General features: G+C 34.7%; 3 protein-coding genes across 4 annotated transcripts in view; 2 read left to right on the top strand and 1 right to left on the bottom strand.

Annotated features, from left to right (window-relative positions):
• The first annotated feature begins 504 nt into the window (after window positions 1-504).
• LOC142973002 (uncharacterized) lies at window positions 505-7886 on the top strand. The gene is made up of 5 exons (XM_076114503.1): window positions 505-736; window positions 5391-5555; window positions 5984-6073; window positions 6737-6944; window positions 7460-7886. The coding sequence occupies exons 1-5, from the start codon at window positions 667-669 to the stop codon at window positions 7737-7739; spliced, it is 813 nt and encodes a 270-aa protein (XP_075970618.1). The 5' UTR covers window positions 505-666; the 3' UTR covers window positions 7740-7886.
• Window positions 7730-10774, bottom strand: LOC142972993 (pancreatic triacylglycerol lipase-like). Its single transcript, XM_076114491.1, has 6 exons — window positions 10610-10774; window positions 9585-9753; window positions 9345-9493; window positions 8744-8992; window positions 8127-8460; window positions 7730-7957 (listed from the first exon to the last, which is right to left on the bottom strand). Exons 1-6 carry the CDS (start codon window positions 10659-10661, stop codon window positions 7900-7902), a joined length of 1011 nt encoding a protein of 336 aa, XP_075970606.1. The 5' UTR covers window positions 10662-10774; the 3' UTR covers window positions 7730-7899.
• A 1857-nt stretch (window positions 10775-12631) lies between these two features.
• LOC142972990 (pancreatic triacylglycerol lipase-like) overlaps window positions 12632-18185 on the top strand; it is a 53906-nt gene continuing 48352 nt past the window's right edge. Inside the window, exons 1-6 of one of the 2 annotated variants that reach the window (XM_076114480.1) lie at window positions 12632-12740; window positions 14137-14188; window positions 14892-15037; window positions 15318-15560; window positions 15771-16119; window positions 16453-16508. In XM_076114480.1, the coding sequence (XP_075970595.1) occupies window positions 12695-12740; window positions 14137-14188; window positions 14892-15037; window positions 15318-15560; window positions 15771-16119; window positions 16453-16508 (892 nt within the window). In that variant the 5' untranslated portion in view covers window positions 12632-12694. Of the gene's footprint in view, window positions 12741-14136; window positions 14189-14891; window positions 15038-15317; window positions 15561-15770; window positions 16120-16452; window positions 16566-18185 lie in introns of those variants that run through there. The other variant, XM_076114468.1, reaches the window with a different exon arrangement.

Here is an 18185-nt window from a genome sequence, read left to right as displayed (position 1 = left end):
ACAATACTGAATCATGATAACTAACTTCTCACGGCAAAGTTAAAGTTTTTCCATATAATCTAGTTTAGCGAATAAAGCTCAGTAATTACTTAAAACTTAAGATAAATTGCCCTGTGCTTAATATCACTGCTTGAAATAAGTTTCTCCTGTCATAATATACTATTATATACAATACTGTATAGAAAACATATTAGTCATTACCCGTTGCTAATTCATATACATCTGTGTACGTACCACTCATAACGACAGAGAAAGCGAACAGGCGATCGAAACGACTATAATAATATATCATATCCATATACGAATTAACTATGTAAACAAACCAAAAAGTTTAAACAAAACGCGTGGTTTTTCTCGAATGTTAAAAACAAACATTGGCCAGCCTCAATTAGGGGAGCGTTGGCGGGCCGCTTTCACGATGCATCTCACTGATGCATGTCTTTATAATACTGCGTTATGCTTTATTTAAATTTCACCTTCTATTGTGAGCGAGGTGAAACGGCCGGAGCGAGATCTGAGGAAAGGAGCAGTGTACGGCCGGCGGTTGCGACGATCGCCTCCTCCAAGCTTACACTTCGTGCGAGCCTAGCTCCTTAATAAAACGCGACATAAAAATAATTCGATTTTTACTCGTGTCTACATCCGTGACAGTGACAGCTGATCGACATGTCGGTCAAACTCACGCTTTCTTTGTTCCTCGCAGCCTTCGCGGTAGTTCACAGCGCCAACATTTTAGGTGAGTACTTTAAGCTTGTGTACTTGATTAGAAAGTAATTGCGTTACGCGTATTAGGATAACAATTGCTTCGAAGTGATTAATTTAAGCATGACTGACAGTCGTGTGTGACGGCAGGAAGCTATTAAGGTTGCCTCTAATGAATAACAGATGCAGTATGAATGAATATTACATTCATTTATTTGTTTCCATACAATGAAGCATGACAATTGAGGAACTGCAACGTATAGGCATTAAAATATGCCTTTTATTAATGTGTTTTTGGGTGGAATTTTCTCGTAAGAAGCTCTTACATATTTCCTAAAAAAACTTAAGTAAAAATTGTGTATCTATTTTTTAGCTACATAAATAAAAAATAATCATAAAAATCAAAATTCCAATCGAATGGAATCGATGGGTTAAGATTGTACTACTTATACCCAAATGAAGCGGGGCCAGTCCGCTGATCCTTAATATTTTTTGCTGGTATATTGTTTGTATGCAGGAATCGCAATGCTTTCAGATTTTCAAGTTTTCCTTCGACCATACAAAACCTCTCTATAATTACAATTTAATTTGAATCTAAGTGCAGATCACGGGGGTTTATTCCTAATTTGGGAAAATGATTATTAGATTATAATAAATTCAGTAGCAATGTGGAGCTCCATAATATAATATCTACGCAGTAAATGGCAATAGGCTTTGTGATACACGGTATTAATAACTTCTATAGATATTTTTCACACAGCTTTCGCATAGGCTTTTGCGACAGAAATGAATGTGAACTAGGGGGACTAATTAATATATTAACACTTTAGGCAATATAGTAGTAATAAGTTGCTTCGTAAATTCATTCAATGAATTATATTACTGCATTCCTTTTATGAAAAAATTTGGTAGATTTTAGTTATTCCAGTATATCCATAATATATTACATTTGAGATTTATTTTTTCTGTCATGAACGAAGTTTAAACCGTCAGAGGTCAGCAATTATATACAGAGTTGCTCTTAAATTTGCAAACCACTTAAAATATTAATTTCAATAAGTTCCTTATTATTTTAGACTAGCTGACCCGCGCAACTTCGCTTGCGTCACATAAGAGAATCATAATTTTCCCCGTTTTTGTAACATTTTTCACTGGTACTCTGCTCCTATTGGTCGTAGCGTGATGATATATAACCTATAGCCTTTCTCGATAAATGGGCTATCTAACACTGAAAGAATTTTTCAAATCGGATCAGTAGTTCCCGAGATTAGCGCGTTCAAACAAACAATCAAACAAACAAACTCTTCAGCTTTATAATATTAGTATAGATATCGCAGAATTAAAGTGCGAGTAAAATAATGAGTCACACCAAAGATTTTTGTTATGAGCATATTTAAAAACTAGGTACTTCAAGGATAAAAAATCTGTTTTTATTTCTTTCGTATCTTCAAAAATGACCGAGATATTAAACGTCAAAGTATGGCCTTCGCGGCAAACTCCGGCGAAGCGGCCGCACGGACTTGTGACGTCATCTCGTGACACTGCTATTTCGTCAGTACTTGCCGATACCTACATAGGCTCGTTGCGCTCTCGCGGTTTCGCTTTAAATAATTTGTTTTGCTTATAGTGGACAAACAAAATGGTTAGAAAATATTGTATTGTTCCTATGTGTACTAACTCCAGTGAAAAAACACCCCAAAAATTGTTTTTTTCTGTACCATGTAAACTGTTTTATATTTTTGCAAAAGACACCTAATCTAAAACTTAAAGCCCGGTTCTGATACTGTCAAGCGCAAATGTTAAATAGAAGTTTTTTGCCTTTTGAACACTTCCTCAAGATCAAGATGCCATATCATGTTCATACATACCTAGCAATGAACTTCTACCTAACAGTTGATACTATTTAATAAGCAGTTCAATGACCTCACAGGCGGCGGCGAGCCGAGCGCGGCGGTTGAGTTGGCGTTGGTTTTTTGTTTTTAAAAAAGAACCCATGTTTATTAAATCTAATAATATCAAAATTAAAATGTTAGTTTAAAAGTTCTCATTACACACCCAATCATATAAGACTACCTACCTACAGAGTAGATTCATGCGTTCATATGATAGCCATCAACCTGACTAAAGTCAGAGGCATCGAGATCGAGGATATCTTATTTTACAAAAAACACGATGATTAAATTTATAACACATACACATACTCAGACTCTTTAAATATTAAATGCAAATCACTTTTCAAATCAAAACTCCGCATCACCCGCAGTCGAACAAGCGTGTCTGTTGCGTCGTGACGTCAGCGCATAGCGCGCGAAGCAACGCAAATTTAAAAAAGCAGTGAAACTTTATAACTCTGTAACTTCGGTAATTTTGATCCGATTTTGATAAAACAAAAACTATTATTATCAGCATAAGTACACAAATTAAATGCAGTATGTTTAATAGTCATATTTTGATGTGCTGGTGTGACTCATTGCGAGAAGTTTCAGCAGTGATTTATCTGTTGACCAATTAGTTTAAGTAAAAATAATAGGGAACCTGAATCTAAATTACTTTACTCATCTTATTGTAATAAGCATAATGAGGACACATTTTAAGCAGTTACAGTAAAGCACTCGATACGCTTTCTTATTTTCTAAGTATTGTAGAAGCACTAAATTGTCTACGTCGTTTGTAAGATTTACTTTACCGCGTAATTAGGTAATCATAAGTCCTACATTTCTCCTGAAGACATGACATGCAGTGAGTTCAAACCATAGGATATGAAAGATATTTAACGTATAATATACCAAGTACCTTTTTCACTTAATGTGTATGTACAATCTAAGATCGTGTTAATTAAATTCAGGTCTAATTTGAAATCAAGAAGGCGCTTATTTAAAAACTTTAAAGAAACAAAGTAAAAAGTAAAAAAATAAAACATTTGTTTATTTGTACTTGTAACCGTATGTAATGGGGTAGTACGATCTTTATCAAAGCACAATTGCAAATATCAAATTGACTTTGAAAATACCTGAGTTGAAAAACCTAATAAAGTTTTACCTAACACAGCTACATAACATTGTTGAAAATGTGACTAATTTTAACAACGAAAGCATTTGCCCAAACATTTAAAGTTAGTACGGACCATTCATTGTAAACAAAAGAAACGAGAAAGTAGATACTATAAGCAACAATTTTCCGAAACAACGAATATGCTAAAGATGGCATTAAAATGAGAAAGAATGAAACTACCGTGACATGAGCGAGACCGAACGAAACTTGTATTGCATAATGTTTAAGCACGCATTGTTCCTCTGTATTACGACGGTGGTTCATGAAACAAAACGCACGCATTAGTGAAAGTTATAACTGATGTGAAAGTGACCACAATGTTTGGACGTCGATTATTTGATTTATCATTTTTACGACGTGTCTCGTTAGGTACTGTTAACATTTCCTTGTATGTCCATTTTGGCAAGTACACGATAGAATTGTAAATATTAAATGCACAATTAATGCCCATTTTAGAGTAAATGTATTCTTAGGTGCACGATAAAATTATATTTTACTTAACTAGGTACTTGTTCCTCTCTCTCTATTTATCATATTTTTTTGTTTATTATTATTCAAACGTTCATATGTCAGTCAACCGATTTGTCATATACATATATTTACCGCCTAAATGCAACAAAAAGGTGTCGAAATCAATGCTATTATTTTTATAAATACTTTTTACTACATTATAGTACTTAAGCATTTATATTTTCTAGTATGTTTAGTAAAGTAGCACACTTTCATTGCTAGGATAGAAAGCGATACCATGTAGTAAATAGTTATAAAGCAATAGAACTATATTTATTATAGAACTTTAATATGACTGTGTTTCAGATAATTAGGTGCGTATTTACACGGTTGGCTGGGGAGAAATTAGAATGTTTAAATAAATTTGTCAACAGTGCTTAATAATTCTCGAAGTCATACCTAGTGACTTTCGGTATTATTATAAAAATAGTACCAAAAAATATGTATAACTACTCACTTCCTCTTACTGTGAATGTGTGTGTATTGAACGTTTTTCTGTGTGCTGTTCCCTAAATTGTATATACAATATTAATCAGGGGTTATTATAGGAAAATTATCTTCAAACTAGTTTCGTAGTTTCAAAATATTAATGTTCGTTACACCCGAACACTTTATACAATACAATGAACAACAAATGCTTAAATAAATCATTCAATTATTCAACAAAATTACACAGTACCGATCCGCACGCAACTCTGTTTTGATTTACTTAAATCGTTTTGGTCATTGGCATTTGCTGGCAACTACAAACGATTATGATTCAGCTGCCTTATTGCTGGTTGTTAATTGCAATGGCTTGTCAACTTCAACGACGATTGGTAGATCTATTCATTAATTAAAGGAAACGAAACGAGATAGGGTATATCTATAAACCAACTAGCTTTTGCCCACGACTTCGTCCGCGTGGTTTGTGACTTAGGACAGAACATTCAGACAAACTTTCATCCCATATTTTATCCCCTTGGTTGTAGAATTGATCAATATTGTTTCTGAGCCTACATTATAACATCTATATGCCTGCCATATTTCAGCCCGATCTCTCCCGTGATTTAGGCTGTGCGTTTATAGATCATTGTGTCAGTCAGTCAGTCACCTTATATACATATTTAAATTGTTTTTTCTTACAGATTTACTCAACTGGGAGGACGGCAAAAAATTATTAGAAGCTACTCAGACGCAATCAACGACGCCCGAACTCCGCAATGATATTAACTGCAAATGGAAGTGCAAAGGACCTGCCTGCGTGTGCTGCATCGATACCAACGTCACTTCTTATGATCCAGAGGGAGCAAGTACGTAATCATTTCATTAATGATGGTCATACCCAATCTAAACTATCGAAGAATCGAGCTGAGCTATAGCACGATTCTGTACATTCGGTATCATCGAGTTTCGAGAGTTTGACATTTAAAATGTACTGCAAAAATAGTTTCTACGACGTCCGCTAAAGGCGCTGATCAGATTGTTATACAACATTTAAGCTAGCCGGTTGTCGATACTCGATAGTAGTACAGAATCGGGCTACTGGTGTGTTTAGTCACATGCCGCATTATACAACATTTGCATTAACCAGGTAAGGTGCAAAGTTACCAAAGTCTGCATGGTATTTTCATTGCCATTTTAGTCAATTTTATTCTCATTTTAATATATTTCTATCTACTAGCTTTACATCATATTTAATGTATAAATAGTACATCATAATATAACATTTTCATTCCAGAATGCATCCATATGAGATACATGTCAAAGGAAGAAGGATTCTTCGTACAAATCTCACACGGAAAGAAAGTCGACTATGAAAAAATTCAAAGTAAGTGTTACATTACACAACTTTCAATCATTTGTTATGTCTGTTATCAAACTTATCATATTTAACACGCATATTATTATCAAATATAAATGAGACTCAAAACAGCAATCTTGTAAACAGGTTTGACTATGAATGCATCACATTTCTGAATTTGATTAGCTTGTGGTCTAAATTGCCCAAACGTGCTTTGTTTAACGTGGTATACTTTATTAGAAATTTCAATAAGGGCACCTGCATTTCTATAGAAAGTTGTTCTGCCAATACGGCGGTTGCAATCGCCTTTATTTGCATCTAGAAATTTCTCGAACAACGTGAAAGTTTGTAATCGTTGTTACATTACGAGTCTTGCAGTTCTGTTTACAAACTATATTATTATGGGAGCCTTTGGTTGAACTTGTTTATTTCAATTTTGCTTGGAATTGGTATAAACATGTTACTTAAGCATCATTTTATTAGAGACCCCAATGTTAAAATTCTAGCTTGTCAAACTAGTGTAACTATGTTCAGACTGCTGGCTTTCGGCCCTAAACAACGTTTGCTGCAACTTAACAAATTACATTTTTAAATAGCGCACGAGATCTTCGTAAACTAAGGAGTCTGTGGATGTTTAAATTTTGGTCAATTTATTAAAAATGGACTAAAATTGGAAATTTGCTTTTTCAGTGACCAACCCAGGTCCGTTGTGCTTAGTAATGAGCATGCTGTTCCAAATGTGTGCTGTATTCACCCACATGGCTCCTACTCCGGAAGGTCTTAAAGGCTGCGTGTATTTAGAGCCGGGCACCATATTCTTAGCACAGAGTAAAATCCCTCTCGGGTGCTTCTCGGCAAGTGATTCTAAGATGGAAATGAAGGAGCCACCGAAAGATTTGTAAGTTGTTATTGGTTTTGAAATAAATCTAAATTTTGTTTATCATACCACTCTATCATATGGATGACATGAGTTTGATACAATATTATGACTGTCTTTTCAAGTTTAGTTTTTTTTAATATCTTATTTTTACGTTTTGTTATTAATAATTATCCTTTTACCAGCTATATTTATATTAGCTTAACCATATTACAGATAAACTAAAGTTAATGTTGCGGTTAGAGGATGACTTTACATATATTGCTACTATTATGTTGAGTTCTACTCCACTGAGTAATGGAATGTCCTCGAATGCACGAGCCGCCAAAAGATACCATATCTTACATACTTAATAATGCAATAATGAATCAGGCGTGGTCTTTAGATAATTGTTATTTATTCCTGCACATATCTTCAGCCTTGAGTACATGTTTATCAACTTTTATCTTTATCTACTCGAGTCTCGGATTAGACACGATTTACCAATTTACTGTTTGTTTAATCCTATAAATTAATTGAATATTAAACTATTTTAGAATCGTAACGGAGGAAGAAACTACTGAAGAAAATAATAGCAACGATGAAGAAGAGAGCGAAGGCGATGTAGAATTTGATCCAAACAAGTTCTTTGCTGGAGTGTATCAAACTGCGCAACAAAGTATTGCATTACTCAGCAGTCTATTAGAGACACCGAGTAATTCTACAAAACCTGCAACATCAACAGAAGTCAACACTTCGCCCAAGCCTGAAGAGAATCCTACAGAGTCATCTCAAAGAAGGGGTCCCAAGAATTTAAAACATCCCAACCAACTGTGATAGCATTTAATTCCTCAGCATATTTTAATTTTGCATTTGTTAGGCGATAGTATAAACTTCTCTCATGATTATCTGTGTCCTATTTATTGCTTTAAACTTTATAATGCAAGTTAGTGATTAGTCGTAATAAAAAATTTTGAATGTTCAGTTGCGTTATTCATTAGCCTCTTGAGAACGGTGGAGCAGCATTTGTCTCTAGCAAGTACACACCAGATTGACTGAAAAAAAAATATTTCGATTAATTTAAAAAAATAGGTATCAGTTATGGATCTGATAAATTATCTCATATCTCGGAAATATTATCTATAATTCGATGATAATTTGTTCAAGATCTACGTCATAATTCGTCACATCATAACACTAATAAAATAAGCATTTGAAACTTACCCATTCTTAGGTCTGAGTCCACCCATTTGTAATCTGCCAGGCAGAAGATTGCAGGTACTAGTAATAGCCGCAAAGTAATTAATACACTGGCGACCAGTAAATCCACCGGTGCCGATGGACTCGGCGAAGTAGAAAAAGCTCCTAGCATGGTCACAGGCATGGGAATTACATCCAGGCATACTTATGCCACCATTGGGATAGAAGTCTACTTGAGCAAGGTCAGCTAAGTAGCCGTTGATGCCATAGTTAGTATGGATCACTTCAGTGTATTGACCGTCAGTTGGTGCAAAGCGATCAGGGTGGGCTGACCAACCGATAAACGCTGGGTCCAAACCTGTAATATTAATAGTTTATGATTAAATAAGTATCGGATCATAATCAAGGTTAAAAATAATGCTGATCAACAAAACCCACATTTTATTACCTTGACGAGAAATTAGTCATAAGATCTTCTGTTACGAATTTCACTTTACTAGACATTAGAATCTTTTCAAAGTACATACAATGATGTCCTATATGTAAGGTCTTAAATAATCAAACAAATACTTTATCTAGCAATTCGCACAAATAACCAAAAAGATATCAAGCATAGAACAAATCTATGCTAAAAATATTACCTGTAACGTAAGCAACATTGCCCACAATGTTTCTGCTAACAATACCAGCCTGGTGTCCTCCAAAGCCGAAACCAATTACATGGTACATAACAGAGCTTGAAGCAGTCACTGTATTCACCCAGTTGATGAACTCCGCCACTGACTTGCCTGAGGCAATCGTATTAGCGATGACTGTTCTATAGCTAATTGAACTGGCACCGACACTCCAGTCCACGACTATGATATTCAAATCTTCGGCTGCGAGGAGGGCTGAAAAAAAGACGAACACAATTTAACACCAATAGATTATATTGTAGTGGAACTAATGTTGTTGTATGTCTGGTGCATTCATTTCAACGTAAATATATCAATTCTACACATAATAAGAACTTAAACTGTATTTGTTTGTTACAATTCTGAAAGAAGCTAACTCGATTTTACAATTTTTCACTAATAGATAGCTAGACTATTGTCGTTAGACGAAAATAATATAATGTATAGCATAACTATTTTACTAATCCTTTCTTGCAATCGCTAGCATTTTAATATAGGCTATTTAGATTTTCATGAAATGATAAAGGTTGCAAAGTAAAATCTTTGTGTATAACTTATTCTCGTTTACCAGGAATAAGGACAGTGTTGAAGTCAGCAGTGACGGACTCCAACCAATCATGAATAAGAACAATGGTACGTCTGTCATTCCTGTAATTGGTAAGCTGGAGAAGTCCAGGGCTGTTTATGAGCAGAGGCTGGCTTACTGTAGGATTTTCTCTGGAAAATAAACGAAATTTAAGTAAGAAGATCATTCCAAAATGGTACATAAACTTAAACATATAATTATGTTACAAAATGCTATTAGTACCTTGTAAACAAATGGTAGGTATTCTGCCTGCTAGGGTCATATCGCGCCGCTTCGAGAACATCGTCCACAGTCATCCATAAGTCCACAAGGTGTGGCTCCCCGGCTCCATCAATCGCATATTGGTATCGAAGATCTGAGTCTAACTTCGATAGCACTGGGCTAGGCAGGGCTATAACAATACGAGAAAATGTTAACTTTTGTGTCCAGTAGCACGGTTTTCTGCAATCGGAACCATTGAGTATCGAGAGTTTGACATTTAAAATGTACTGCCAAAATAGTTTCTACAACGCCCGCTAGAGGCGCTGATCAGATTTTCATACAATTTTTTTCAATAGCTATCAAGTTGTCGGTAGTCGACAGAGGTAGAGAATCGAGCTACGTGCTACTGTTCTTCTGTCTTTTCAAATGTTTAAGGCAGCTGTTATAATTACCCTATTGTTTTGCAAACGTCATGCTGATACGCCGGTAATCGGTTCACGATCAAAATACTATCTACTTTTGGCGCTATAATCAATACCGATTAAAATCAGTGAGCAGTTTTATGACGCAAATATGTGATTATCGGTATTAAAACTATTGATGTGTTTTAATGCGGAAAATATGACGTCCATCTCTAACTGATACTGTATTTTGTTATTTCCAAATGACACAAAATAAGAAGAGTACAAATTGTCTTAACAATATTTAACATAATAATATTAATGTCAGCTACTCTGAGTCATTCTAATCACTATCGCATTATAAATAAACATGTACCTAAACTCGGACAGTCTTTTTCAATTAAACTGAATTCTACTACGCAGAAAGGGCGAATCACGAGCCAATAAACATAAGTCCAAAAACATCAGTATACTAAAAACTACGTATACCATAATAGAATTTGATTAGCAAACTTTAACTACATATGTCCAGGAAATAGAATCAAGCAGAAGGAATTTTACTCACAAAACGTCACTAGTTCGTTATCGTGAATGATAGTAGAACTTTACTAGATTATGTATTAAAAAATTTAAGAAATTACTCACCATTGCCCAGAGCAAATAGACACAAACCAAATAGAGCTGTTAATCTGTACATTGCTACAGAACTAATGTACAAACATTAACTATGAGTGCCGAAATTTACACATTTATACAGATTGATCAATATAATTAATGTGATAATACACCTGACAGTTTATCTACGAACGATTGCGACATTTTACGTAAATTGTTGTTTATTTCTTATGTCTTACAAACCACAAGGGGTAGGTAGGTACTGAATGCTAACCTATATCTGCGTTATTGGAGGAAGACTACACCTTGATAAGATATTCAAATTCGAGAATTAATTACAATTACTCTAATTGTTTCGCATCACCCATCCACGTAGATAATGGTCTGACACTGTTGGTAAAACATCGTAATTTTTTGAGGAAAAATAAATTTATTTTATATCTTCTTTCAGTTAGTGTAGTATAGGGGATTTTATGACGCTTGCATCAAACCATTTCTCAGACTGACGTTGCGTGCAAAAATTGTGCTGATGTTTAACAATGAATATACAGAGTGTTTTATTAATGGAGTCATACGGGAAAATCCCAAGTGCAAAAAGGCAGGTGCAGGAAAATAATCTAATTAATTTTGCATGAAAATAAAAGTCATTTTACTTAAGATTACCTTTTTTGTTAACTTCCCATAAAATCTATAAAAAATATGAAAGTAACTGCTTTCCATATACATTACTTTCTTTTTTATAATGTTCCTAAAATGGGTTTAAGTCGATTGGTATGAACATATAAAAAAATATTATTCATGTATTCTTTGCAAACAAAAAATATGAAATGATTTCAAAGTTAACTTTTTATTTAAATATTTGCGTGCTGTGGAATGAATAAAAAACACACTATATTGATTGACAGATAATATCTTTTATTAACAAAACTACTAATACTCCGACTTTAATAGTAACTTAGTATTCGATATCACAATCAGATTATCTCTAAATCGTATCACAGATTTATATCACACTTCCAAATACGTGAAATTACTTATACAATTCCAAAAAAAAAGATATAAATCATGTTTATTGCATTTAATAGCTTCCGTTGATAACGCATTTGGAAAGTTCAAGATGCTATCTCTATTAACTTTATTTTTGGCTTAGTAAGTTTGTCAATGCTAAATAGCGTTATGATATTTTTATTAAAATGACCTGCGGTTATTGTTCTTTCATTTAATCAAATAGTCAAAATAGGATTGTCAAAGATAACTCAGATAAGATTGTGTAGAATTCATTAATAGACGATTATGTATAGGACCTATCTCTAATTTTTAGAAAAACATTTTTAATGTTTCGAGAAAAAATAGTAATTGCTGTTGCTACTTTAGAATATGCAATATAAATGAATGCACTGCATTTGTTAATTACTCACACAGGCACACCTTGATTTTTCCTACAGAGAACTGAGGTTTTCACTTTAAAGATGATTATGTTGATGATAAACCTCTAAGTTTTGCTTTTAACCTTTTTATTTTTAAAAGGGTTTTTCATCTCAGCTTTTGAGCTGCATCGACCTGCTGTTTATCGTTTGTAACTATTTTTTTAACTGCAGACAATACATCATTAATATTACATTGTAAGCAGCAGCCAACCGACAGGAGCTCTCTTTTCAGAAATATAAATCCTGCAATGTCCTTCTGAATAAACTTTCATAAGGATAAGATGAAGCCTGGACTACTTAAAAATCCTCATAAGGCAAGTATTTGGTACTAAAAATAGCTTGGCAATAAATGAGAAAAAAAATCACTAGTTATTACAGAATATGGTCTAATAACTTCCTAATTTTCAAACGATTGAAATTGCCCAGGCATTATGTAGATAGCACTATTAATTACATGGTCCATAACACATACCAAATTATGAATAATCATTATCGTACATCAACAAGTAAGACTGGGTTTTTTTTAATTGACTGATACAAGTAGAAACGGAAACAATCTTTATATCAGCAGAATATATAAATTTAAGTTATCTATAACTGGATTACCTGTTCCTAGAAGGGTAATCTTTGATAAATAGTATTAATATAAAATCCGTTGTTGATTCAGTAACACCAGTTAGTGATCAAAATGTTCGCGGTGAAGTGTGCCCTTGTTCTTTCCGTGGCGGTTGCAGGTATTTATTCCTTACAAAATTAGACCATAAAATATGACCCGAGAACATATACGCTCAGAACTCTGAACTACGAAGATTGTTGAAACCACAAAGCGTTGTATAATTACTTAATCCGGAAATCGAACCCGAACCTCTGAATCGTAAATCGAGTGTTTCGTGTTCAAGGCCGCGTGGTTAGAACATCTGTCAACATCTTTTTATTAAGGTCCATCGTCTCGTGTTTCATAATCTCAGAAGTCTCCACAAACACAAAAAATGCATTTAATCATCCCCTGTATTCAAAAATATAGATACACAAATCTATTGCACCCAATTTGCAAAGTCTATCAGCCTTCGTTATACGAGATAACATACGGGACGTAGAAAACAAATAGCCGTAGAGATTAATAGTTTGAATTTGTAAGTTTGAAATTAATGATTTGAATGTCCTAAAAGAAGTGAGGCATTTTAAAATATTAGTAAATTGACTAAAATTTTAAATTTTAAGTCGATTTTCAATCGATCCTCACCACATTTACCTATATTTCTATTTTTGTACCGCATTTATATGTGTAATCTTACTCTACAATAATATCATAAATACCATAATCTTGGATTAACTACTGGTAATCCGCAGCGATTACATTATCTTCAATATTAGGTAGCATTTGGCTACCGGTCTTGTTCAATGTCCATATCTCAAGGATCGTTTATTGTATTAAATCCTACTAATATTATAAATGCGAAAGTTTGTGAGAATGTATGTACGTATGTATGGATGTTTGTTACTCTTTCACGCAAATATTACTGAACCGATTACGATTCAATTTGGTATATAGGTAGCTGAAAACCCAGAATCACACATAGGCTTTTTATCCCGGAGTTCCCGACGGATCGGAATTTACACGGGAAGGGTTTCCACGCGGACGAAGTCGCGGGCGGCCTCTAGTATAATATACTTGCGCCCGCGACTCCATCCATGTAGGCTTTAGTTTTTCCGTTTCCACATCCCATTTTTCGCTTTTATTGGTGCAGCTTTCCTATTCGTCATAGCGTGATGTTGTGAGTAAATAAATAAATAATTGGAATATTCAACACAAAATGATTTTTCCGATACGAATCAGTAGTTCCTCAAATTAGCGCGTAGAAACAATGAACAAACTCTTTAGCTTTATATTATTAGTCTGTAATACTTAGTAGTAATGACTCTGGAATACTTGTAGACCGAAAACAGAATTTGCTACAATTACTACTTATTTAGTTTACTTCCTATTGTTTATCCATCCTCATAGCTACCATATATAAAAAAATAATCTTGAAAAAATAATCATACCTTCTAACAGCTTAAATATTTATTGACTGAGTATATCGCGTATTTTTCTTAAAAAACACTATAAATCTCACTTTGTTTTTTCAGTGTCAACCTTCGAGTTGGGAAGCAATGATGTCATCTTCCACTTGTTTACTCAGTAAGTATTAACAGTAAATAAATCATAGCTATTTTATCCCATAGTCCTTCGATGAACTATCTCCATGACATCAAAATCAGTCTAGCAGTTTAATCAATGAAAACCTCTCAGAGAGAACACAACTATGCTATTAGTGCTAGGCAGGCCTGTCAGTCCCGTGTTACCAAAATCCGATCTACTATTGAGAAATATTCTAATGTAACGTATAAGAGGCTAATAGTATTTTCCCCGACCACGGTATCGAACTCGAGAACTATGATCAGCAGTCGGATACACTACCGATCAGGCCACATTGGCTCTGTGGCCATTAGTTACACTTGTCTAATAAATAAATAAATGTAACCCATTAATGCCCCACTGCTGGGCAACGGTCTCTTCCCGTAATGAGGGAGGGGTTAGGCCTTTAGTTCACCCAAGTGCGGGTTGGGGACTTTGCATGCTCTCAATAAATGTGTTTAACAAATTTTACACATGCAAGGTTTCCTCACGATGTTTTCCTTTACCGTTAGAGCAAGTGATAATTATTTCTAATACACACATAACTTCGAAAAGTCATTGGTGTGTTGCCTCGGATTCGAACCTGCGACCACTTGCGTGGGAGGTGTCAACTTATACCACTCGGCTATCACTGTCCTCAATAAAAGTATTAAACATTTTTTTAGGAAGGTTTCTTGACTAATAAGTCTTTGTGAAATGTTTGCAGAAACAACGTGGTGGAAAGTGAGGCCCTGGTACCGTCTGTGAACGCCATCCTCTCGTCATCGTTTTCCGTATCCAAACGCACTGTCATCACCATCCACAGCAACGCCGAGTCCGTCGCCGGGAACTTCAACGCCTTTGTTGTTCGCGGTAATTTTAACAAATAACTACTTTTCAATGAAAACTGAATTGAAACTCATGACAAACTCTTGGTCTTACAAAATGTGTTTTTGCTCTTACAATGCAATGCGGGCAAATGTGAAGAATGCGTGAGAATAAGAGCGAAAAGATTCGCTCTTTGAAGGCTTTATAAACAATCAACTAAATATCAATTAAATACAAAGTTCATTAAATTAATATTTAACAAAGAAACATAATATTAAATACATCTACATAATAAGACTAATAATTATTGTTATTTTCATTACAGCGCACTTGGATGTGGAGGATGTGAACGTGCTCGCCGTGGACTGGAGCCGAGGCTCCGGCATGTATACCCAAGGCCTGGCCAACGCTCCCCAGTGCGGTGAAGTGATCGCCCAGTTCATCAACCTCCTCATCGCTGAGTTCGGCTACAACGCCAACATGGTCCGCATCGTTGGTATCGGCATTGGTGCCCACGTCGCCGGTATTGCCGCCAGGAGAATAAACGGACAAGTCCCACACGTCATCGGTGAGTTAACGCATTCACTTTATTACCTCTTATACTTTACAACAATAAAAAATATAATTTGTCTTATATGCAAGGAGATGTAATTCCGTTTTAATAAACTATAGCAAGCATGACATATTTACATTTTGGGGCAATTAAAAACCCACACATTATGATTTAAATAATAGCAGAAAAATATTTAAACGAATTTCGTAAAATTTCTTATTCCAGCCATCGATCCTTCTCTGCACGGCTGGACCCACCACCCTCAAATCCTCTCCTCCGACGCGGCCAACATCGTCGAGGTCCTGCACGCTACTGCTGGCATCCGAGGCTACGACTATCCCCTCGGAGACATCGACTTCTACCCCAACGGTGGTTCAGCTCAGAACGGTTGTGGCGCTAACGTCGATTGCTCATACACTTACGCCTACGCCTTCTACGCTGAATCTATTCGTCAGACACAGGACGGCGGCAACCGTTTCGTAGGCACCAAGTGCGATTCTTATGAAAATGCCATCGCTATGGAATGCACTGGTGCGAGGGATGCTGTCTTCGGTGGACTCAGTGATAAGTCTGGGTAAGATTTTATTACACATAATATTACGTGTATTGTCTTTTTTTTTTTAATCATTTATTCATATAATAGTACAAAATAATGTTTTACATGTATTCTCCTCGCCAAGCTACACAGCTTATTGTTGTTATTTAATAATAGAGTTAAAATATTTCATACTCTTGAAAGAAAACATTAACTAACAGAAATACGAAATAGTAGATTATCATGCAGTAGTTAGTAGATGGAAGGCTTTTGTTCAAAGAGAGGTGTTGTTTTAGAGGACAAGTCTCCTCTGTTTTATATAGGGCAGTAATCGAATGAACATATCAATAAAAATATGTTATTTATTTACAGTGCTTCTGGTATCTATGTGTTCTCGACCAACACCGTGCCGCCCTTCGCTCGGGATTGAAGACCATTTTAAATCTTATTCTAATAAATTATTGTAAGATTATATTGCAATTTTATTGAAGAGTTTTATTTTATGCCAGCTGAATTTACAACAAAGGCATATTTTTGTGTCAACACCGCCGCTATTTATATGAACCTTAGATTAAAAATGAAAAATGTAAATAACTCTACCGAAAATAAAAATGCTTTAGCTATAATAAAGAATCTGAGTATTTAATTGACACTTAAATGTGGCAAGGTGTCCTTGACTCAGAAATGTATTGATATTGCACATAATTCTGAAAAAGACGCGCATGCAAACACAAAAACAAGACTATCTTAGGATCTCTATAATTTTAACCAGGTTCTAGCAATACTGACAAAATGAAGCATTAATAGCTTTTGCCTAGATAGTATAGAGTGAAAAAATTATGTACACAGTTGTATTTCTTATTGTTTCAGTTAATTATTTTTATTAATTAATTGATATTTAATGTCCAAAGTAGTTTCTCTCCAATATTTTTTTCCACTCTGTAAGTATATTGATATGCCAATACTCCTATTTGCTGCAATTTTATGATAAGCTCGTTTATTGTCATAGATACAAATTGAATTCGAAATAGAAGCCTAATTAGAGGTCAAATAAAAAAACATATTTTATTCATAAAATTCTCATATTTATTTATTAAGATAGAAACATAAAATCAAAAGATATTTTTATAGCCAATATAATAATAACAACCTTCATGTGATTGCGATCTACAATTTGTGTAGGTATAGTTGGTACTCAGTTAAGTTCAGTGACTTCACATTGGTTGATGTATAATGTAGGTTTTTAAATGCAATTTTGACTCTCTTTAAAATACTTTTGAGAATAAGAATCAAAGACTTTGCAATCACGATCAGCGGGCTTATCACGTATCTCAATTGACAACTAGTGAACGTCAGATTGATAGTCACTAATCAGTACATTGCTGCTTTGACGTAACTTTTTAAACACACACATCTAAGAAATAAAACAATGTTGTAGGAAATGTTTTGGCAGTACATTCTAAATGTCAAATTTTCGATAGCTAGCCGGTTGTCGGTAGTCGATAGTGGTAGAGAATCGAGGTACAGCATGGTGGCTTTCAAATAGTTGTCAACTGAGATACGTGATAGCCTGAACTGATTGCGACAACTAATGGCGATATTCGGTACTGTTCAAGTTCAACAAAATAACTCAGAGTGTCACCATAATGACATTCTCAGTTCACTACCCAAGCAATTAAAACAAATCAAATCAAATCAAATAATTTATTTTCTCAAATATAGTGTACCTACATAGATATGATAAATATGGTGAACATAACATAGTACATTGCAATCAATTTAATTACGTGGACTACCACAATCAGTAACACGTAAAGCTTAACACAACAATAGTGATAATAGTGGCTATGAGCTAATGTTGTATGCGTGATGAGCTCCTATTGTGATTATGTCACTCGATGCTTGATAAGCGATAGGCGTGAACGAAACTAAGCCTACTATTGATTGCTTTATTTGTTTTCGTTAATCCCATTAGCAAAACATTCAACTTAGAGATTTTATTAATAAGTGTATTACTACTAATTTGATCGCGGGAGATTTCACGAACATGATAATTGCAAACGTGTATATTTTGTTCTCAGACACAGGCTCGTTGTCTGATTCAA

The sequence above is a fragment of the Anticarsia gemmatalis genome, chromosome 1 (assembly GCF_050436995.1).
Source record: "Anticarsia gemmatalis isolate Benzon Research Colony breed Stoneville strain chromosome 1, ilAntGemm2 primary, whole genome shotgun sequence".
In the NCBI taxonomy this organism is placed as follows: Eukaryota; Metazoa; Arthropoda; class Insecta; order Lepidoptera; family Erebidae; genus Anticarsia; species Anticarsia gemmatalis.
The sequence above is the reverse complement of the archived record's forward strand: the minus strand, read 5'-3'. Positions and strand labels throughout refer to the sequence as shown.